General features: G+C 40.0%; 1 protein-coding gene across 3 annotated transcripts in view; it reads left to right on the plus strand.

The window, feature by feature from the left end:
* The window catches only part of LIN9 (lin-9 DREAM MuvB core complex component), an 86,652-nt gene that overhangs the window by 53,942 nt on the left and 8,880 nt on the right, over positions 1 to 23,830 (plus strand). For all 3 annotated transcript variants that reach the window (XM_073011474.1, XM_007988266.3, XM_007988267.3), the window contains one exon: positions 1,265 to 1,345. In XM_073011474.1, the coding sequence (XP_072867575.1) occupies positions 1,265 to 1,345 (81 nt within the window). The remainder of the gene's footprint in view (positions 1 to 1,264; positions 1,346 to 23,830) is intronic.

The raw sequence follows: 23,830 nt of genomic DNA on the forward strand, positions 1-23,830 counted from the left end.
GTAACTGGGACTACAGATACAAACCACTAAACCCGGCTAATTTTGTTTATTTTTTGTGGAGATGAGATCTCAAACTCCTGGACTCACGATCCCAGCTACTTGGGAAGCTGAGGCTGGTCACAAACTCTTGGGCTCAAGTGGTCTTCCCGCCTTGGCCTCCCAATGTACTGGGATTACAGGTGTGAGCCACTGTATCTCTGACCTATTTATTTTTTAACATTAGCTGCCATTGATTATCAATGCTTAGATCCATTCATTCAATAAGATTTCAAAATGGCTCTCACTGTGTCATTTATTCTTCCTAAGTATCATTGTAAATTCATGGATTTTAACATTTGGCTTTAGTTCGTTACAGTTATTATTCTTACTGGTCTACAAATTTCCCTATTTTGGACCAGTGACAAAGCTTGTTCAAATTGACTCCTTAGTCCTTTTGACACGTCCTAATTACAATGGATTTTTTAAAAAATATTTGCTTGTCAGTTTAATCAGATATATAAAATACAGTGCTATGAGGCTGAGTGTGGTGACTCATGTCTGTAATCCCAGCACTTTGGGAAGCCAAGGTGGGCAGATCACTGGAGGTCAGGAGTTCGAGACCAGCCTGGCCAACATGGTGAAACCCCGTCTCTACTAAAAATACAAAAATGGCCGGGTGCCCTGGTTCACACCTGTAATCCCAGCACTTTGAGAGGCCAAGGTGAGTGGATCATCTGAGGTCAGGAGTTCAAGACCAGCCTGGCCAACATGGCAAAACCTTGTCTCTATTAAAAATACAAAAATTTGTCGGGCATGTTGGTGGGTGTCTGTAATCCCAGCTACTCGGGAGGCTGAGGCAGGAGAATTGCTTGAGCCTGGGAGGCAGAGGTTGCAGTGAGCTGAGATCACGCCATTGCACTCCAGCCTGGGCAATAGAGCAAGACTCCATCTCAAAAAAAAAAAAAAAAAAAAAAAAAAATTAGCCAGGTGTGGTTGTGTGTGCCTGTAATCCCTGCTGCTTGGGAGGCTGAGGCGAGAATTGCTTGAACTGGGAGGCAGAGGTTGCAGTGAGCCAAGACTGTGCCACTGCACTCCAGCCTGGGTGACAGAGTGAGACTCTATCTCAGAAAAAAAAAAATGCTATGCTATATATATGTATGTATGTATGTGTTGAAACACTAAAATCTATTGCTAAAATATCTTACTAAAAAATTGGAAATTTAATGTCTAACCAATATACCTAAATGCCTCTGTTTATTCTAAAATATTTCTTCTTTTTTTGCAGACCCGATTATCAAAAATTCTCATGATTAAAAAGGAACATATCAAGAAATTAAGGGAAATGAACACAGACGCAGAAAAACTGGTAAGAATTTGTTTCTCTTTTTTTTCCTTCATTTGCTTGTCTAATTTTAAAATGGTGAGACCATCTATATCTATTGATTTAAAAATATCTATGGGAGGAAACATTCAGATAAATATTATTTTTAAATCCTCATTTGCATGAGGTTGTTCACACCTGTAGTCCACCTTCTTGGGAGGCTGAAGCAAAAGGATTGCTTGAGTCTAGAGTCAGAGACTGCAGTGAGCTATGATTCTACCACTACACTCTAGCCTGGGTGATAACAAGACCCTATCTCAGTAAATGAATGAATACAGGAATAAATACATACATACATACATACATACATAAAAAAGTAAATATTCATTGCTATCACTATCTCTTGTTATACTGAACATATGCTAAGTAAACTGGCAATGCATTGCCCCAGACCTCATTATGCCATTGACTGTACAGTTGAATAGGATTAATGGGTATATTAGGTTCTTTGAACAGTTTACATGAGTCTGGAATTGCTCAGACAGATACCTGTGACCAAGGAAGTTGTAATGACAGGTTATAAAAAATGTTTCAGAATAAGTAAGTCAGGAAATATCTATGTTGTCATCTTTAGGTTATCTTGACAACATTTATATCCTAATAATCTAATGAGTTCAAAAAATGAGAGCCAATTTTATTTATAAGATAATTACCAGAAGTCTTTTTTTTTTTCTGAGATGGAGTTTTGCTCTTGTCTCCCAGGCTGGAGTACAGTGGCACAATCTCGGCTCACTGCAACCTCCACCACCTGGGTTCAAGTGATTCTCCTGCCTCAGCCTCCCAAGTAGCTAGGATTACAGGCACACACCATCACAACCAGCTAATTTTTGTATTTTTAGTAGAGACGGGGTTTTGCCATGTTGGCCAGGCTGGTCTCGAACTCCTGACCTCAGGTTGTCCACCCACCTTGGCCTCCCAAGTGCTGGGATTACAGGTGTGAGCCACAGCGCCCAGCCAGCCACAGCACCCGGCCCAGAGTTTTTTTAAAAAGCTGTTTATGTAGACACTATTCACTAGGAAAGTCTTTGAATTGTAATGAAATTCACATCTTGCTTAAGGGTATGTAGGATGGCAAATAGGTTTTATCTCATGTACCATCTCCAGTTTATTGAAAATGACTGTATAGAAGTCTGAAAGGGAGGGCTCAGTGACTGTGCTCAGGGGGCAAAGTGCTGTGACTAATTATCAGTGTCTGTTGTAAGTGCAAGAATGGGAGTAGTAGCACTGGGAATCTCTGGAATGAAATGTTGTAAGGGTATAGGTGTGGATACAGTTAGGTATCTACAGCTGCAAAAGTAGATACCTAAGTGAATAAGGAACACTTCTCTTTTAGGATTATAGAATTTTTTTATCTGAAAAGTACTGAATTTTTAAGACCACAAATGTCGGGTGATTTCAGCGTAAGATCATACTGCTCTCTGTAGCAGTACAGATATTAAAACTTGGGCTTATTTCCCAGTTTAACTCGTTTAAGCATAATATGAAATTAGTATTGTCAGATACACAAGCCATCCAGAAGTGAAAAAGATTAGCTATAGCGTATTGCCATTACATATCTTAAACATAGAAATGTATGTGCATGCTTCTTTACTACTGGACTCTAATTCTTATCTTGGTTTCCATCAGTTCTACTTCTGCCCTTTGTATTCTGTGCCTTTTCAGTGCTCCTCCACCCCACTTCTATTTTTCTCTGGTCACTTTATCATCTTTTCTATCTTTATGTATAAATGAAGTATTTCCCTTTAATATCACTAGTTAGGACTGTTTTCTTCTAAGTTCCATGCTTTAAAGCACTGGGCTTGCCTTTGCCCAGTTAATCTTATCTACTTTCAAATAGAGACCTATTTCGGGTTGTTTTGCAAACCAAGAAGATGCAGCCTTCAGTGTAAAATGAATTTGTATTCACAGAGACCGTTTTGATGTTGGCTTGACTTCTTAGCATATGAGAACTCTGTAGAAGTAATCTAATTGGCTTGATATGTTTTATTATTTGTTTTATTTATGTAAAAATAGTTTCCATATAAAAATTCAAATATCATGAAATGATTTAATCAAACTGTAGTTCTTTATAATGCCTTCTCCATAAATAGTATTAAGTTAGCATATGTTATAAATATGTTTATGTGTTTACCATATGGATTTCTTTTTCTGTGCATATACTAAAAATTATTTTCATGCAGGATGGAATTAAATTATGATATATTGGCTTATCTCTTAAAATGACTGTATTGTACCATAGTTTAAACAACTTCCTATTAACAGATATTTGAGTTATTTCCATCACTTTATTAATATAGTGCGAATATTTTTGTGCATTTGTTTGTGTCTATCTGTAGGATAAATTTTAGAAAGTAAAATGAAAGATTTAATGAAACTTAGTTTAAGAGGTAGGCTGAACATATTTTTTTCATATCCTTTATAATTGCACATAGAATATGAAGTACAAAAAGAAGCAAACAGAAAAAAAATAAAGCAGTCCTCTTAACAATGTCTATGAGATTTCAAAATTTTTTCTGGCATGTTTTAGATGAAACAGAAACCATGGCTACAAGAGGCCCTAGATCCAGAGTTGGCAAATATGATGAAGTGCAGAAGCGAGATTAGTATTTTAAAAGGCAATTAATTCAAGGTCTTTCTCCTTGTTCCCCTTCATCTCAGTGACAGAACTCAAACGTGGCATTTACTCAAGTTAAAAGGAGAGAAAGAAGCACTTCTCTAAAGAATTTGAATGTACTATTTGGGGGAAGTTAAGGTTTTTTTCTGCTTTTGGTAAGGGTAGACTAGGTAATTTGGATTAACCTTCCTGCTGTGAATAGCTGTTTCCTCTGGAATAAAATATTAAAATAACCTACTTGAAGACACTAGAGCATTAACAAGGCATTGAGGAGGCCGGGTGCAGTGGCTCATACCTGTAATCCCAGCACTTTGGGAAGCCGAGGCAAGTGGATCACTTGAGGTCATGAGTTCAAGACAAGCCTGGCCAACATGACAAAACCCTGTCTCTACTGAAAATAAAAAAATTAGCTGGGTGTGATAGCATGCATCCCCAGCTACTTGGGAGGCTGAGGCAGGAGAGTCGCTTGAACCCAGGAAGCAGAGGTTGCACTGAGTCAAGACCATGCCACTGTACTCCAGCCCAGGCAGCAGACCAAGACTGTATCTCGAAAGAAAGAAAGAAAGAAAGAAAGAAAGAGAGAGAGAGAGAGAGAGAGAAAGAAAGAAAGAAAATAAACAACAAGGCATTAAGGAATTATAGGATCTAGGAAAAGAAGGAAAGAAGTAAGGGGGAACCTGATGTTCCAGGTTGCTTTTTCCTTGGGGGCTTCTGCAAGTTCCAGAAAGGAAGCTAAGTGGCATTCTTGAAAGGCTTATAGGGGTTGGAGGCCAAAATTAGAGTCCAGAGACCCACTGGGGGTTGGGGGAAGTTGGCAAACTTTTAAGTCCTCTTTGGAGGAATATAGCATTTTTATAGGCTTCAAATTATTTCTATAAATTTGTATATATAGTATCTAACACTCAATTTAAATTCAAGACACAATAGGAGACACAGTAATCCTAAGGAAAAAAGAAAATAAACTGTAGACAGTAGGCAGACTCCAGACAATGGAGTTTTTAGAAATATATTTTAAATGCTTAATTTGTTAAAAGACATGAGACAAAATTGAGAATTTTAGAAGAGAACTGGAAACAACAATAAAAAAGACCAAATGAAAACTATAAACTCTAGTAATCAGAATTAACTCAGTTGGTGGATACAACCACAGCAGATTAGAAACAACTAAAGAGAGAGCTAATAATTTAAAATAGATCAGAAGAAAATATCCCGAATGAAACATGAAGATAAAAATGAGTGGAAAATATAGAAGAGAAGAGACGATAAATAGGGGATACAGTGAGGAAGGTCTAATGTGTAATGAAATAGCAGAAGGAAAAAGAAAGAATGGAACAAAAGCAGTATTTTAAAAGATAATGACTAAAGGCATTATAAAACTGTCAAAAAACAACAAACCACAGATAGATTCCTAGCAACCCCAATGAGATAAATAAAAAGATAGTGACTTTTAGACACATTATCTTTTTTTTTTTTTTTGGAGACAGAGCCTCACTCTGTCGCCCAGGCTGCAGTGCAGTGGCGCGATCTCAGCTCACTACAAGCTCTGCCTCCTGGGTTCACACCATTCTCCTGCCTCAGCCTCCCGAGTAGCTGGGACTACAGGCGCCCGCCACCTCGCCCTGCTAATTTTTTGTTTGTTTTTTGTTTGTTTGTTTGTTTTAGTAGAAACAGGGTTTCACCGTATTGGCCAGGATGGTCTCAATCTCCTGACCTCGTGATCCGCCCTCCTCAGCTCCCAAAGTGCTGGGATTACAGGTGTGAGCCACCACACCCGGCCTAGACACATTATCTTTTTTTTTTTTTTTTTTTTTTTTTTTTGAGACGGAGTCTCGCTCTGTGGCCCAGGCTGGAGTGCAGTGGCTGGATCTCAGCTCACTGCAAGCTCCGCCTCCCGGGTTCACACCATTCTCCTGCCTCAGCCTCCCGAGTAGCTGGGACTACAGGCGCCCGCCACCTTGCCCGGCTAGTTTTTTGTATTTTTTTGGTAGAGACGGGGTCTCACCTTGTTAGCCAGGATGGTCTCGATCTCCTGACCTCGTGATTCGCCCGTCTCGGCCTCCCAAAGTGCTGGGATTACAGGCTTGAGCCACCGCGCCCAGCCTAGACACATTATCTTAAAACTGCTGAAACTAAACACAAAGTGAAAAAATGTTAGAGTACCCAGGGCAGGATGGGAATGAGAAGTATGTACAAACGAGCAACCAACAATTTGTCTGAGAGCTCCCATCTCCACAAAAACAACAGGAGACAGAAGATAATGGAATGACATCTTCACAGGGCTGAAACAAAATAACTGCCAACCTAAATTTCCATAACCAGTGAAAATGCCTTCAAGGATAAAGTCAATACAAGGACAGTTGTAGACAAATTTATGGACTTTCTTACCAGAATATCTACATTAAAGGAAATACTAAAGTTTTTGTTTAAATAGAAGAAAAAACTTGAAGTTTGTAAAAGAAACATGAAGATTCAGGGAATGAAGAAACAAAAAGGGTAAATATGTGGATTAATCTAGTGACTCTAAATAATTCTTGTGGCACTTAAAGTATAGAGAGAATTAAAATACACTATAATTGCCTGTTGGTCAGGGTAGGGGTGTATATACATATAGGCCTAGATAAATCAAAGATGGATGACATTTTAATCTCTAAGGAACCTATTAAAATAATAGTAAAAGATGAATATTTATCAAGCTACTTAGGGGGAAGTAGATGGGAAATGGAACAATAAAAATGTTTAATTGGGGCTGGGTATAATGGTTCATGCCATTGGATTGCTTGAGGCCAGGAGTTTGAGACTAGCCTGGCCAACATGGCCAAACCCTGTTTCTACTAAAAATACAAAAATTAGCCGGGCATGGTGGCACATGCATGTAATCCCAGCTATGCAGGAGGCTGAGGCAAGAGAATCACTTTAACCAGGAAGCAGAGGTTGCCACTGCACTCCATGCCGCTGCACTCCAGCCTGGGCAACAGAGCAAGACTCTGTCTCAAAAAAAAAAAAACAAAAAAAAAAATATTTTTTAGAAAAATTAGCCAGGCATGGTATAGTCCCAGCTACTCAGGAGACTGATGGGGGAGGATTGCTTGAGCCCAGAAGTTTGAGGCTGTGGTGAGCTAGAATGATATCACTGAACTCCATTCTGGGTGACAGAATGCGACCCTGTTTCTTGGGGAAAAAAAAAAAAAGTATGCGACTGGCAGAACTAAGAAACTTTAACAGAACACTGTATTGGTGAGGATGTGGACAAGTAGGCATTCTTACACATAAATTAGTACATTTTTTATGAAGGGTGTACAGGGTCTCAGAAAATGATACCCCGAAACGAAGGCCTCAGAAGCAGCTCTCTCTGACCTTTTTTTGCCCACCTATCTTTGATCTCTCATTTTCTTCTGAGGCTAACCGTAGAAACCAGAATCCCTCTTCCCCAAAGCAGGTCATAGAAACCAGAACTCCTTTTCCTAGAAGCCAGCCTTATATAAAATCTGAGAATATTACTCCAGCTTGCCCGTCACCTTTGTGTGTAAAAATTGGTCATAAAGAAATTATTTGACCTACTTTGACTATAGGTCATAAGACCCCCATTCCAGACAGGATTCTGCCTCATACCCATAGGAAGGATTGCTGCAGAGAGAGGCCAAGAGAAATCTAGACAGGCCTTACTTGGATTTCCCTACTTTGTTAGCATTAGATCATACCCTGTTTGTCCAATCATATTTCTTTTTTGTTTTTTTCTTTTCTTTTCTTTTCTTTTTTTGGAGACAGAGTCTTGCTCTGTTGCCTAGGCTGGAGTGCAGTGGTGCAACCTCAGCTCACTGCAGCCTCCACCTCCTGGGCTCAAGCAATTCTTGTGCCTTAGCCTCCTGTGTCCAATCATATTTCCATACCACTGTCCATATGCTTTGTGAACCTAAGCACAAAAATTGACAGTGTATTTTGTATTTTTCATTCTGAAGACTCTGGCGTCACATAAAGTTATAACCAAATAAATGTGTGTGCCTTTTTTCCTATTAGTCTCTCTTTTGTCATTGATTTTCAGTGAGCCTTCAGAAGGTGAAGGGGAAGTCCCTCTGGCCCCTACAGGTGCTTCAGCAATATCTGTCAAGATTTAAAATGCTCAAGTCTTTTGATTTAGCAGTAGCACTCCTGGAAACTTCCACACATATGTTTGCCTTTGTCCAAAATGACTACACGTTCATTGCAGCATGTTTGCAAGATCTGAAAGTTAAAAACAATTTGAATGTTCATCAAGAAGGAGCTAATTTGGGAGATTAAGGTAGGAAGATTGCCTGGGGCCAGGAATTCAAGACCAGCCTGGGCAACATAGTGAGACCCTGTCTCTAAAAAAATGTTTAGGAAATTAGCCAAGCACAGTTGCAGATGCTTGTAGTCTCAGCTACTCAGGAGACCGAAGCAGGAGGATTGCTTGAGCCCAGGAGTTTGAGGTTGCAGTGAGCTGTGATCGTACCACTGTACTCTAGCTTGGGCAATAGAGCAATATCCTATCTCTAAAAATAATAATAATAATAGTTTTTTGGCTTGGCGCAGTGGCTTATGCGTGTAATCCTGGCAGTTTGGGAGGCTGAGGTGGGTGGATCACGAGGTCAGGCCAACATGGTGAAACCCCATCTCTACTAAAAATACAAAAATTAGCCAGGCGTGGTGGCATGCACCTGTAATCCCAGCTACCCAGAAGGCTGAGGCCGGAGAATTGCTTGAATCCGGGAGGCAGAGGTTGCAGTAAGCCGTGATCATGCCACTGCACTTCAGCTTGGGTGACAGAGCGAGACTCTGTCTCAAAAAAAAAAATAGTTTTTAAAATAAATTTTAAAAATAAAACATAATAAGGAACTGGTTACATGTGTAATATATTTATACAGTGTAACACCCTGTAACAGGGAAGCTCACTTGAACAAACCTGAAGATTTCAAGTGAGAAGATGAAAGTGCTGAGCATGTTTATGATACATTCCCATTTATTTGGAAAAGGAAGGGTGGATTCAGGAGGAAATATGTGCCTTTTTTGTTGTGTGTAAATAGACTATCTCTGGAAAGATGCTTAAGAAACTGGTAATACTGATTACTTTTTTTTTTTTTTTAATGCTGATTACTTCTAAAGAGAAGAGAATAAGTAAGTGGCATTAGGGGGAGACCTAATTTTTGAATTTTAAACCATGCAAATGTATTTTCTGTTCAAAAAAAATTAAAATTATCTTCAAGAGAAGATTAAGAAGAAAAGGTTGAGCTCTCTCAGAACATACTGTTGAAAGCCAGAGATGGAAAATCTGAGAGAAAAATTAAGAAACAGAGAGTACCAATTCCATTGTCCAACATTCAGCCAATAGGGTACCCACAAATGGAGCAGAGAAAATAGAGGGGAGGGGAGTTATCAAAACAATGATAGAGGAAAATTTCCCAAAGCTAAAGAAGAAAGTGACCTAACTCACTGTTTACTCTTAATGTTGACTCAGTAGCTTTCCTTCATTAATCCTGGTTTTACTTTCTGAAACAGTTTTAATAAGTCTGCTACATCTTCTATGTGGTAACTATTAAGGTATTTGGAGAATATGATGGGAGGCTTCAAGATGACTGACTATAGGCATTTTTGTACTCAACTCCTCCACTAAGAAGCAAAATAGTAAGTAGATAATCACACTTCAAATAGATCATCCAAAAGAGAATACTGGAATTCAGCAGAAAAGTGACAGGAAATATTTAAAGCAAGGAAGAAGAAAGTGAGACAGCCTGCTAGGCTGGGATCAGATGAGAGCCAAGAGAGACTCCCCAATACAGGGAAGGTGTAAACAAGAGACCCTCAGAAGTCCTGATTCCCACTGTCAGCTCCTGCAATCCTAGCCACAGGAGAGCCCTTGACTCTCTTGGGTCCTGAAACTAACACACAGAGCTTTCGGGATCTTGTGCAACAGCACTGCTCCAGAGAGGAAGCTTGCACTGCGTCTCACATGCCCCCTAAGACCTAAGCAGCTACAACAAGGTGCCATTTTAGAGCCCAGCCCCAACAGACTGTGCACTATCCCAGAACCTAGTGGCACCACAGCTGAGATGCAAGAGAAGAATGGCTGCTACCCCTAGGGTTTACATGCATTTGACCATGGGCTACTGCACCAGGGACTGAAGCACAAGTGAGTCACTGGCTACGGCAGCAGGGGCTGAAGTACAAGCGGCATGCGTGTTCTGCACCCACTGGCCTAGGCTGCCCACCATTGAAGGCAATGCCTCCCTCCCCAGTGTGGCAGGGCAGCTCCCCACCCAAGCATTCCACTGGTGACCTGGGGGATTGCCCCATCCCTGCCTGTCACTGGTTGCACCTGCCCTTACCATCAGGGAGCCTGAGAACAAGACTGCTCGGCCCAGCTTCGGTCCCCCTGCCCCTTGTGCCAGAGTACACAATCCAACAGCCAGGCTATTGCCCAGCCCAGTATACCACCACTTGTACCTGAACACTCCTCCCAGGGGCCTGAGTTTGGGCCTACACCCCAGCCACTACCACCACAGCTGGCACCTAACTGCACATGCCACCTGCACACCTGGAGACTGGCCCACCCAGCCCATCACAGCCACTGCCAACACCAGCATTACTGGGTCCTTGGGGACCTAGAAGGTCATCTTGCCACTGTCATTGTCATTGTTCATGTGACACTGGCTGCCTCAGGGCGCAAAATTCTGCCCACCCACCCAGCCCACTGCTGCCACTACCCTACCAGCATCCAGTAAGCCACCTGGAACCACAAGAATTGGCGTACCTGGACCTCTTAACATCAGTGCCAGCGTACACCACCTTGGAATCCAAGGACAGGCATGCTTAGCCCACCACTGCCACCATTGGGGCCCAAAGGCCGACCTACGTGGCATCCCAGTCCTCTGCAAAACTTCACCAGAGCATCCACAAATAACTCTACCCTGAGCTACTGAGGAAGCCATAGATACCATTAATGCTTTTTACAGTCAAAGAAATAGACTACACTGCTGCATGCATCCAAAATCAAGCCAGAGTATCCCACCCAACCAATACCATAGATACATATTCAGGAAAAAGTCCTCCCCTACAAAAGCAATTTCAGCCAGGTGCAGTGACTCATGCCTGTAATCCCAACAGTTTGGGAGGCCAAGGCAGGAGGATTGCCTGAGACCAAGAGTTTAATACCAGCCTAAGTAACACAGTGACACTCCGTCTCTATAAAAATGATTTTTTTTTCTTTTGAGCCAGAGTTTCACTCTTGTTGCCTAGGCTGCAGTGCAATGGTGCAATCTTGGCTCACTGCAATGTCCGCCTCGCGGGTTCAAGTGATTCTCCTGCCTCAGCCTCCCAAGTAGCTGGGGTTACAGGCATGCACCACCGTGCCTGGCTAATTTTGTATTTTTTTAGTGGAGACAGGGTTTCTCCATGTTGGTGAGGCAGGTCTTGAACTCCCAACTTCGGGCGATTAGCCCACCTCAGCCTCCCAAAGTGCTGGGATTACAGTTGTAAGCCACCGCACCTGGCCCATAAAAATGATTTTTTAAAAAATTAGCTGGCCGGGCGCGGTGTCTCAAGCCTGTAATCCCAGCACTTTGGGAGGCCGAGATGGGTGGATCACAAGGTCAGGAGATCAAGACCATCCTGGCTAACACGGTGAAACCCCGTCTCTCCTAAAAAAAAATACAAAACATTAGCCGGGCATGGTGGCGGGCGCCTGTAGTCCCAGCTACTCTGGAGGCTGAGGCAGGAGAATGGCGTGAACCTGGGAGGCGGAGCTTGCAGTGAGCCGAGATCGCACCACTGCACTCCAGCCTAGGTGACAGAGCGAGACTCCTTCTCAAAAAAACCATTAGCCAAACATGGTGGTTCATGCCTATAGTCCTAGCTACTTGGGAGGCTGAGGTGGGAGGATCACTCGAGCCCAAGAGTTTGGGCTGCAGTGAGCTGTAATTGTGCCCCTGCACTCCAGCCGGGGTGATAGAGGAAGATTCCAACTCTAAAAGAAGAAAAAAAAAGAAAACAAATTCAAAAAGCTTGGAAGAAGCAACTGTTATACCCAGATGCACAGATATCAACTTAAGGACAAGAAACATTTAAAAACAAGGAAATATGACACCTCCAAAGGAACACAATAATTCTCCAGCAACAGATTCCAATCAAAAAGACATTCTTGAAATCCTGGGAAAAAATCAAATTACTGATTCTAAAGAAGCTCAGTGAGAGAGAAGAGAATTCTGAAAAACAATACAAAGGAACTAGAAAAGCAGTTCAGGATGTGAATGATAAATTCACCATAAAGATATACTTTTTAAGAACCAAACAAACAAATTCTGGAACTGAAGTATTCATTGAATGAAATACAAAATATATTAGAAAGCTTCGCCGGGCGTGGTGGCTCACGCCTGTAATCCCAGCACTTTAGGAGGCCGAGGCGGGCAGATCATGAGGTCAAAAAATCGAGACCATCCTGGTCAATGTGGTGAAACCCCATCTCTACTTAAAAAATACAAAAATTAGCTGGGCATGGTGGCATGAGTCTGTAGTTCCAGCTGCTCAGGAGGCTGAGGCAGGAGAATCACTTGAACCCAGGAGGCAGAGGTTGCAGTGAGCAGAGATCGCACCACTGCACTTTAGCCTGGTGACAGAGCGAAACTCCATCTCAAAAAAAAAAAAAAAAAAGAACACTTCAACAATAGACTAGATCCAGCAGAAGAAAGAATCTTGGAACTTGAAGACAAGTCTTTCGAAGTAACCTATTCAGGCTAACGGAAAAAAAGAACAAAAAGGTGAACAAAACCTTCATGACATATGGGACACCATAACGTGACCAAATATTCAAATTATTAGGGTCCCAGAGGGTGAAGAGAGAACAAGAGGATTAGGAAACCTATTTAATGAAATAATAGAGGAAAACGTCCCAAGTCTAGCAATAGATTTACACATCCAGATACAGAAAGCTCTGAGATCCCCAAATAGATACAATCACAAAGGACTTCTTCACATCACATAGTCACACTGTCTAAAGTCAAAGACGAGGGAATTCCAAAAATAGCAAGATAAAAGCATCTAGTTACCTGTAAAGAATCCCCATCAGACTAACAGTAGATCACTCAGCAGAAACCTTACAGGCCTGGAGAGAATGGGATAATATATCTAGAGTGCTGAAAGAAACTAATGCTTCTTAAATGAAGAAGTAAAGCCTTTCCCAAACAAGCAAAAGCTGAGGGAATTCATCACCACTAGACTGACCATACAAGAAATGCTCAAGAGCATCCTAAACCTGAAAGTGTTTACCATCATGAAAACACATGGAAGTATAAAACACTGGTAAAGCAAGCACGCAGGACTCAAATGATACCACTACAGAAAACAACCAGACCAAAATGACAAACATTAAGAGAAGAAATAAAGAATATATAGAACAACCAGCAAATAACAATATGATAGGAACAAAAACACCCAAATCAATAACCTTAAATGTAAATGGATTAAATTCTCTCCTTGTATAGACTGGCTGAATGTATTCAAAACAAACATGACCCAAGTATATGCTGCTTATAAGAAATGCACTTTGGCCGGGCGCGGTGGCTCACGCCTGTAATCCCAGCACTTTGGGAGACCGAGGCGGGTGGATCACGAGGTCAGGAGATCAAGACTATCCTGGCTAACACAGTGAAACCCCGTCTCTACTAAAAATACAAAAAATTAGCTGAGTGTGGCAGTGTGCGCCTGTAGTCCCAGCTACTGGGGAGGCTGAGGCAGGAGAATAGCGTGAACCCGGGAGGCAGAGCTTGCAGTGAGCCGAGATCACACCACTGCACTCCAGCCTGGGCGACAGAGCGAGACTCCATCTCAGGAAAAAAAAAAAAAAAAAAAAAAGAAATGCACTTTATCTGTATAGACACATATAGATTGAAAGTAAAGGAATGAAAAAAGATATTCCATGTAAATGGAAATCAGAAGTGGCTACACTTTATACCAGATAAAACAAACTTTAAGTCAGTAACAGTTTTTTTTAAATACAAGGTCATTATATAATGTAGTGATAAAGGAATCAATCCAGCCAGAGTATATAGCAATTCTAAATATATGTGCACCCAACATTGTAGCACCCAGATTCACAGAGCACATATTACTAGATCTAAAGAGAGAGCTATTTCATGATGGGGAAAGAGAAAATAATAATAATAATAAAAAACTCCAATGCAATAATAGTGGGAAACTTCAACACCCCACTCAGCATTAAACAGATCATCTAGACAGAAAATTAATGAGAAATACTGGATTTTGGCCAGGCGCAGTGGCTCACGCCTGTAATCCCAGCACTTTGGGAGGCCAAGGTGGGTGGATCACGAGGTCAGGAGTTCAAGACCAGCCTGGCCAATATGGTGAAACCCTGTCTCTACTAAAAATACAAAAAAAAAAAAATTAGCTGGGCGTGGTGACGCATGCCTGTAGTCCCACCTGCTCAGGAGGCTGAGGCAGAAGAATCGCTTGAATCCAGGAGACAGAGATTGCAGTGAGCCGAGATTGCACCACTGCACTCCAGCCTGGGTGACAGAGCAAGACTCTTGTCTCAGAAAAATATATATGTATATATTGAATTTAAACTGAACTTTAGACCATATGGATCTAACAGTCATTTACAGAACATTTTATCCAACAACTACAGAATGTACATTCTTATCAGCACATGTAATATTCTCCAGGATAGACCCTATGTTAAGGCACAAAACAAGTCTCAACAAATTTTTTTAAAATCAAAATCATATCCAGTATCTTCTGAGACCACAATAGAATAAAACTAGAAAACAATACTGAGAGGAACTTTGGAAACTATACAAATACATGGAAGTTAAGCAACATGCTCCTGAACAACCATTAAGTCATGAAGAAATTATGATGGAAAATTTTTTAAACATCTTAAAATGGTAATACAACATACCAATACCTGTGGAATAAAACAAAATCAATACTCAGAGGGAAGTTTATAGCAATAAATGCCTATATCCAAAAAGTCGAAATTTCCAGTAGACAATCCAATAATGCACCTCAAGGAACCAGAAAAGCAAGAACAAGCCAAACACAGAATTATCAGAAGGAAAAACATAACAAAGATCAGAGCAGAACTAAACAAAATAGAGACTAAACAAAATAAAACAGAAGATCAATGAAAAGTTGGTTCTTTGAAAAAATAAACAAAATGTATAAACTGCTAGCTATACTAGCCAAGAAAAGAACTAAAATCGGAAATGAAAAAAAGACCTTACAACTGGTACCACTGAAAGACCGAATATCATCAGAGACTGTTATGAATAACTATATGCTAACAAACTGGAAAACCTAGAGAGAATGGATGAAGTCCTGGACACAAACAGCCTATCAAGATTAAATCAGAAGGAAATAGAAAACCTGAACAGACCATTAACAATTTGTGAGATTGAGGCAGTAATAAAAATAGCCCCCCCAACAAAGAAAAGCCCAGGACCACATGAATACAGGCCAAATTCTACCAGATATGTAAAATACTAATACCAGTCATCCTTAAGCTATTCCAAAATACTGAAGAGGAGAGAATTCTCCCCAACTCATTCTGCAAGGCCAGCATTACCCTGATACCAAACCAGATACGGACACAACTAAAAAAACTAGTCCAATGTCACTCATAAACATAGATACAAAAATCCTTAATAAAACACTAGCAAACTGAATTCAACATCTCATAACAAAGATAGTACACCATTATCAAGAGGGATCTATACTAGGTATCCAAGGATGATTTAACGTAAGTAAATCAATAAACATGTACATCACATCAACAGAATGAAGGACAACAACCACATGATTATCCCAATAGATGCAGAGAAAGCATTTGATAAAATCCAACATTCCTTTGTGATTAAAAAAAAAAAAAAAAAAAACTGGCAGCAAACTAGGCATAGAAGGAACACACCCCAAAATAATAAAAGCCATAGATAACAAACCCACAGTTAACACACCGAATGGGGAAAAGTTGAAAGCCTTTCCTCTAAGAACTGGAACCTGCTTTGACCCTCTTATTCAACAAAGTAATGGAAGTCATAGCCAGAGCAATCAGGCAAGGGAAAGAAAGAAAAGCCATCGAAATGGGAAAAGAGGAAGTCAAATTGTCCCTCTTTGCAGATGACATGATCTTATATTTAGTAAAACCATAAGACTGCACCAAAAAACTCTTAGAGCTGATAAGCAAATTCAGTAAAGTTGCTGGATACAAAAATCAACATACAAAAATCAGTAGCATTTCTACACACCAGTAATGAAGTAGCCAAAAAATCAAGAAGGCGATTTCATTTACAGTAGCTACAAAGAAATTTTTTTTTTTTTTGAGACGGAGTTTCGCTTTTGTTGCCCAGGCTGCTGGAGTGCAGTGGCATGATCTCGGCTCACTGCAACCTCCGCCTCCTGGGTTCAAGCGATTCTCCTGCCTCAGCCTCCCGAGTAGCTGGGATTACAGGTATGCGCCATCATGCCTGGCTAATTTTTGTATTTTTAGTAGAGATGGGGTTTCTCCATGTTGGTCAGGCAGGTCTCAAACTCCTGACCTCAGGTGATCCACCCACCTCAGCCTCCCAAAGTGCTAGGATTACAGGTGTGAGGCACCACCCCTGGCCAGAAAATTAAATACCTAGGAATCAGTTTAACCAAGGAGGTGAAAGATCTCTACAAGGAAACGCACTGATGAAATAAATTGAAGAGGACACAAACAAATGGAAAGACATCTCATGGTCACGGATTAGAAGAATTAATATCATTAAAATGACCATAACACAAATAAATGGAAAGACATCTCATGCTCACGGATTGGAAGACTATCGTTAAAATGACCATAGTGCCCAAAGCAATATACAGATTCCATTAAATCCCTATCAAAATACCAATGTTATTTTTATACAGAAATAGAAAAAACAATCCTAAAATTCATTTTGAAACAAAAAAGAGCCAGAATAGCCAAATCAGTTCTGAGCAAAAAGAACAAATCCGGAAACATCACACTATCTGACTTCAAATTATATTTCAAGGTTATAGTAACCAAAACAGCATGATACTGGTATGAAAATAGACACATAGACCAACAGAAGAGAGTAGAGAACATAGAAATAAATCTACTTATGTTTAGCCAACTGATTTTTGACAGAGGTGCCAAGAACATACATGTGCTGAGGAAGATACCCTCTTCAATAAATGGTGCTGGGAAAATTAGAAATCCATATGAAGAAGAATGAAACTGGATCCCTATCTCATATGCAAAACTCAAGAGGGATTAAAGGCTTAAACAAAAAATCTGAAGCTACAACCATAATAGAAGAGAACATAAGGAAAACCCTTCAGGACATTGGTTCAGGCAAAGATTTTAAGACTAAGACCTCAAAAGCACTGTCAACTAAAACAAAAATAGACAAATGGTCCTATTTTAAACTTAAAAATCTCCACATTAAAGAAAACAACAGAGTGAAGAGACAGCCAGTTGAATGGGAGAAAGTATAAACTATTCATGCAACAAGGGACTGATATCCAGAATATACAAGTAAAATAACAATAAAAGTAATAGTAAATCCATTAAAAAGTGAGCAAAGATATGAATAGACAGTTCTCAAAAGAAGACATACAGATGGCCAACAAGTGTGTGAAAAAATGCTCAACATCACTCATCATCAGGAAAATGCAAATCAAAGCCACAATGAGGTATCATCTTACCCCAGTTAGGATGGCTGTTATTAAAAAGGCAAAAAATAACTGATGCTGGCAAGGATGTGGAGAAAAGGGACCTCTTACATACTGTTGGTGGGAATACAAATTAGTACAATCACTATGTACAACATATGGAGATTTCTCAACTAAGAACCACCATACGATCCAGCAACCCCAGTACTGGGTGTCTATCCAAAGGAAAAGAAAATTGGTATATCAAAGAGATGCCTGTATTCACATGTTTATAATAACACTATTTATAATAGCAAAGAAGTGCAATCAGCCTAAGTGTCCATCAATGGATAAATGGATCAAGAAATAGAATACTATTCCGCCATAAGAAATAATGAAATCCTGTCATTTGCAGCAACCTGGATGAAACTGGAGGTCGTTATTTTAAGTGCAATAACCCAGGCAAAGAAAAACAAATACCTCATATTCTTACTCATGTGAGAACTAAAAAAAAACTTGAAGTCATGGAGATGGAGAGTAGAGTGATAGAAACCAGAGGGTATGAGGAGGAAATGAAGAGAGGTTGTTGAATAGGTTCAAACAGAATAAGTAAGTTCTAATGTTTGATAGCAGACTAGAGTGACTATAGTTAGCAAAAATGTATATTTCAAAATAGGATTTTAAATATTTTAGTCACATAGAGATAATAATGGTATTACGTTGAGTATTTACATACATAGATTGTGTAATGATCAGGTCAGAGTATTTTGGGTAATACTCTCCCTCCCACCCTCTGTTATCTATCATTCTACTCTCTATCTCCATGAATTCATGTTTTTTTAGCTCCCACATGAGTAAGAATATGAGGTATTTGTCTTTCAGATTGGGATTTTCTTTTCAAATGGGAATTGGGGGTTACTGAAGACATAGGGTAACATAAATCATAACTAAGCATTTCATCAAGCCTCTTCTTGGGGATACATGTATACTTTTGCAGACTCAACTAGTTAATCAAAATTATTAAATAGTATCTCCTACAGAGAATTTTTTTTGAGAGTGTTAGAGTCTCTACATCTTTTGTGTTCAATATTGTAATGAATCACTTAAAAATGTACAAAGGGTTTTCATATACAGTATACATAAAAATGTACAAAATAGCTGGGCATGATGGCTCATGCGTATAATCCCAGCACTTTGGGAGGCTGAGGTGGGCAGATCACTTGAGGTTAGGAGTTGGAGACGAGCCTGGCCAACATGGTGAAACCCTGTCTCTACTAAAAATACAAAAAGTAGCCAGGCGTGTTGGCACACGCCTATAATCCTAGCTACTCGGGAGACTGAAACAGAAGAATCACTTGAACCCAGGAGGTGGAGGTTACAGTGAGCTGAGATCACGCCACTGCACTCCAACCTGGGTGACAGAGTGAGATTCCATCTCAAAAAAAAAAAAAAGGTAGAGTTGAGAGATAGCTAACATGTTACAAAATAGAGTGATGTGACTAATGGACCATGAAGAAACTCTAAAACAAAACGGATATATGGATATATAATCCCCTTCAAAATTATCATCTGGTTATATCTCCAACTTTATTGTTAGTAGTATTAAGGTACATTGCAAGCTCCCTTGTTTCTCAAGGTAATACCCAAATACTCTTGACTTGATCATTACACAATCTGTGCATGTAAAACAAAAGAAAAAAGTAAATTATTTGAAGACAACCTACATTTCTACCATCTTCTATTCTTATTCAGACTAAATATTACTAGTCTTCCCATCAGATTTGTAAATGTTCCAAATAAAGCATTAGCGAATGGGTGAAGAAGTGAGCACATTTATACACTCTAGGTGGGAATATAAGTTAATTGAAGTCTTTTTGGAAGGCAGCTTGGCCATAATGATGGGCCAGAAATTTTACTTTTAGAGTACCATTCCGAAGATGTGCATACAAGGATGTTCATCACAGCATTGTTTGTAATAGCAAAAAAATAGTAAATGCTTAAACGAACATCTGTAGAGGACTAGTCAAATAAATCCATACCCTTGATCTTGAACTGCTAAATCTAGTATTTTCCACCTTGTCCCCTATAAGCTTATATTTTTACAAACTGCCTTCAACATGAACCTGTAAGCCACACAAGAAAATCTTTCATTACTTTGTGATCATACCTGGTTTTTTTATCAGAATGTATTAGTTATTTCTAATGGTTCAAATGCCTCACCTTATTCATGCAGGCCTAATTGAATGTCATATTTTTGACTTGTTTTTATTTTATTTATGTATTTACTTTTTGAGACGGAGTCTCGCTTTGTCACCCAGGCTGGAGTGGAGAGGCACGATCTCGGCTCACTGCAACCTCTGCCTCCCAGGTTCAAGCGATTCTCCTGCCTCAGTCTCCTGAGTAGCTGGGATTACAGGCATGCGCCACTATGCCCAGCTAGTTTTTTGTATTTTTGGTAGAGACGGGGTTTCACTATGTTGGCCAGGCTGTTCTTTAACTCCTGGCCTCAAGTGATCCACCCGCCTCGGCCTCCAAAAGTTATTTTTAGGCCAGGCACGGTGGCTTATGCTTGTAATTCCAGCACTTTGGGAGGCTGAGGTGGGTGGATCACTTGAGGCCAGGAGTTCCAGATCAGCCTGGCCAACATGGTAAAACTCCGCCTCTAGTAAAAATACAAAAATTATTCTGGCACAGTAGCCCGCACCTGTAACCCCAGCTACTCAGGAGGCTGAGGCAGGAGAATCACTTGAACCTTGGAGGTATAGGTTGCAGTAAGCCGAAATTGTGCCACTGCACCCCAGCCTGGGCGACACAGCAAGACTCCATCTCAAAAAATAATAATAATAATTTTAATTGTGTGTGTGTATGTATAAAATGAATGTACTTTTCTTAAAAATTTTCCATTCTTATTGAGTTTGATGTATGTTTTTCTTTCTTTGTATTTATTTTCTATGTATAAATACCTAAACAATATATACTTTTGGGTTTTTTTGAGGAGGGGACTTTTTTTTTTTGAGATGGAGTCTCGCTCTGTTGCTTAGGCTGGAGAGCAGTCGTGTAATCTTGGCTTACTGCAACCTCCACCTTCTGGGTTCAAGCGATTCTCCTGCCTCAGCCTCCCAAGTAGCTGGGATTACAGGCACGCATCACCACGCCCAGCTAATTTTGTGTATTTTTAGTAGAGATAGGGTTTCACCATGTTGGCCAGGCTGGTCTCAAACTCCTGACCTCAAGTGATCTGCCCGCCTTGGCCTCCCAAAGTGCAGGGATTACAGGCCTGAGCCACCACGCCTGGCCAAGGGCAGACATTTTAAAATAAATTTTATACTATGTAACATTCTGCTTTTCACTCTATAGTATCAGTAAATATAGATCACTCTCTTCAATCCTAGTGTTAGAAGATCTTTAAATTGTTAGCAGTCTGATAGGTGAAATATAAATGTCATTGTTTTATTTTGTATTTCTAAGGCTACTAGTGGAATTAAGCATCTTTTTGTGTGTTAATTGGCTATTAATGTTAACAAAATTATTTGTTTCTCATGTTACTATAGTACAGAAAATTTAAATTTTGATGTAGTCAAATACAGTTGACCTTCAAACAACGTGAAGGTTAGGGATGCAACCCCCGCCAGCAGTCAAAAATCCACATACAGCTTTTGACTCCCCCAAAACTTAACTACTAATAGCCTACTGTTGACCAGGAACTTTACTGATAACCTAAATAGTAGATGAGCACATATCTTATATATGCATTATATACTGTATCCTTACATAAAGTAAGCTAGAGAAAAGGAAATGTTATTAAGAAAATCATAAGGTAAAGAAACATATTCACTATTCATTAAGTGGGAGTAGATCATAAAGGTTTTCATCCTTGTCATCTTCACATTGAGTAGGCTGAGGAGGAGGAGGAAGTGGAGGGGTTGGTTTTGCTGTCTCATGGGTGGCAGAGGCAGAAGAGGTAGAGGAGATGGAAGGGAAGGCAGGAGAAGCAGGCACACCAGTGTAACTTTTGAAAAAGTGCATGTATACGATCTGGTGGGCCGTTACAAAAAATAATTTTTTAAAAATCTGCATGTAAGTAATGTAAGTGGACCTGCACCATTCAAACCTGTGTTATCTGAGGATCAGCTGTATATCAGCCTGTTCCTTTTCCTGGTTTTGGTTTTTGTAACTTGTTTAAAATAGCTTCTCTCCCTCTTATTCATAAACATATTCTCCTGTCTTCTCATGATACTTTTATAGTTTCTTTTAATATTTAGACCTTCAGTACATCCTAAAATTTTGTGAATGATTTGAGTGTAAAGACCTAACTTTTTTCCTCAAATATATAATTGTCCCAATTTATTAATAGTTCATCCTTTCCTACTGATTTGAAAGGCCAGCTTTATTATATATGAAATTTCCAAACATTAATATACATATATTCATACACAAGCATATGTGCCAGGCATACATATACATATATGTTGGAATTTAGTATAAAGACTGGCCACCATTCTCTCCCATTGGTGTATTTGTCTCCCATGTCAATACCACACTGTTTGATAACTACCAGTACAAGTACCTCCATTTGTCTTTCTCTTTCAAAATTGGTTTGGTCATTCTTGTACATTTATTCTTCTATTATATTAACCCTTCATTATTTAGATGTTTAAGAAGATAAGGGAAATTTTTTCCATCATTGGGGGATATTCAAAAAGATAAAGACTTTGAGAACAGCTTCAAAAACGGGGGCTCAAAAATATTTTTAGAAGTTGGAGGTATAACCAGATGATAATTTTGACGGGAAGTATATATCTGTTTAGTTTTGGAGTTTTTTTTTATGGTTCATTAGTTACATCACCCCATTTTGTAATGCATTAGCCATCTCCCAGTTTCATACATTTTGATGTAATGCTGTATATGTAAACCCTTTGTACATCTTTAATTCATTAAAATGTTGAACACGAAAGATGGAGACTTTGACACCCTCAATTTCGCTCTAAGAGATACAGAGCTTTTAATGATTTTGATTTTGATTAACTAGTTCTGAGTCTGCAAAAGTATACACTTATCCCCGAGAAGAGGCTTGATCAAATACTTAGTTATAATTTACATTACACTATGTCCTCAGTAACCCCCAATTCCCAACAAGGAAATGAAATTAAATTCAGCATGTCCTGCATTATCCCTGCATTCTTACAGAAAATCTTTCAGATGATGCAATGGTTTCAACTTCACAAAAACTGAGGTTTACGAAGAGGAAGCAATTCAGGAAGCACCAATGGTAAACTAAAAGTAGGAAGTCCTGGATATGATTCCAGGCCTATGTGGAACTTATCCCTTCTCTACTCCCACTGTGGTATTCCCTCCCCTCTTTCTCTTTTACTGCTTCAGATCCATAGTAGCAGAGAAATTCTAACTGATGCAAACTGGCTTCAGATCCCACAAGGTTACCAATTACTGGCTGTGGTACATGGGCCTCATATGTAAAATGGAGACAATAAGCAATAATATCTTTCTCATAGGGTTATTGTGAGGATTCAATGAAATCCTTTAAAAACACTTAGAACATTAGCCAGGCATAGTGGCACATGCGTGTAGTCCAAGCTACTTGGGAGGCAGAGACAGGAGGATCCCTTGAGTCCAGGAGTTTGAGGCTGCACTGCAGTCCTGCCTGGGCAACAGAGTGAGACCCTGTCTCTAAACAGCAAAACAGGCCAGGCGCAGTGGCTCACGCCTGTAATCCCAGCACTTAGGGAGGCCAAGGCAGGTGGATCACTTGAGGTCAGAGTTTGAGACCAGCCTGGCCAACATGGTGAAACCCCATCTCCACTAAAAATACAAAAATTAGCCAGGTGTGGTGGCTGGTGCCTGTAGTCCCACCTACTCGAGAGGATGAGGCAGAAGGATTGCTTGAGCTCAGGAGGCAGAGGTTGTAGTGAGCAGAGATCACATCATTACACTCCAGCCTAGGTGATGGGAGTGAAACCCTGTCTCAAAAAAAAAAAAAAACAACTTAGAACAAGCTGGGTGTGGTGGCACATGCCTATAGTCGCAGCTACTTGGGAGGCTGAGGCAGGAGGATTGCTTCAGGCCAGGAGTTCGAGTCTAGCCTGGGCAACATAGCAAGACACCATCCCCAAAACAACAACAAAACCACACTTAGTGCATGGCACATTAGTCAGCTCTATTTAGTACATCTGTTGTTGTCA

Source organism: Chlorocebus sabaeus, chromosome 25 (assembly GCF_047675955.1).
Source record: "Chlorocebus sabaeus isolate Y175 chromosome 25, mChlSab1.0.hap1, whole genome shotgun sequence".
Classification (NCBI taxonomy): domain Eukaryota; kingdom Metazoa; phylum Chordata; class Mammalia; order Primates; family Cercopithecidae; genus Chlorocebus; species Chlorocebus sabaeus.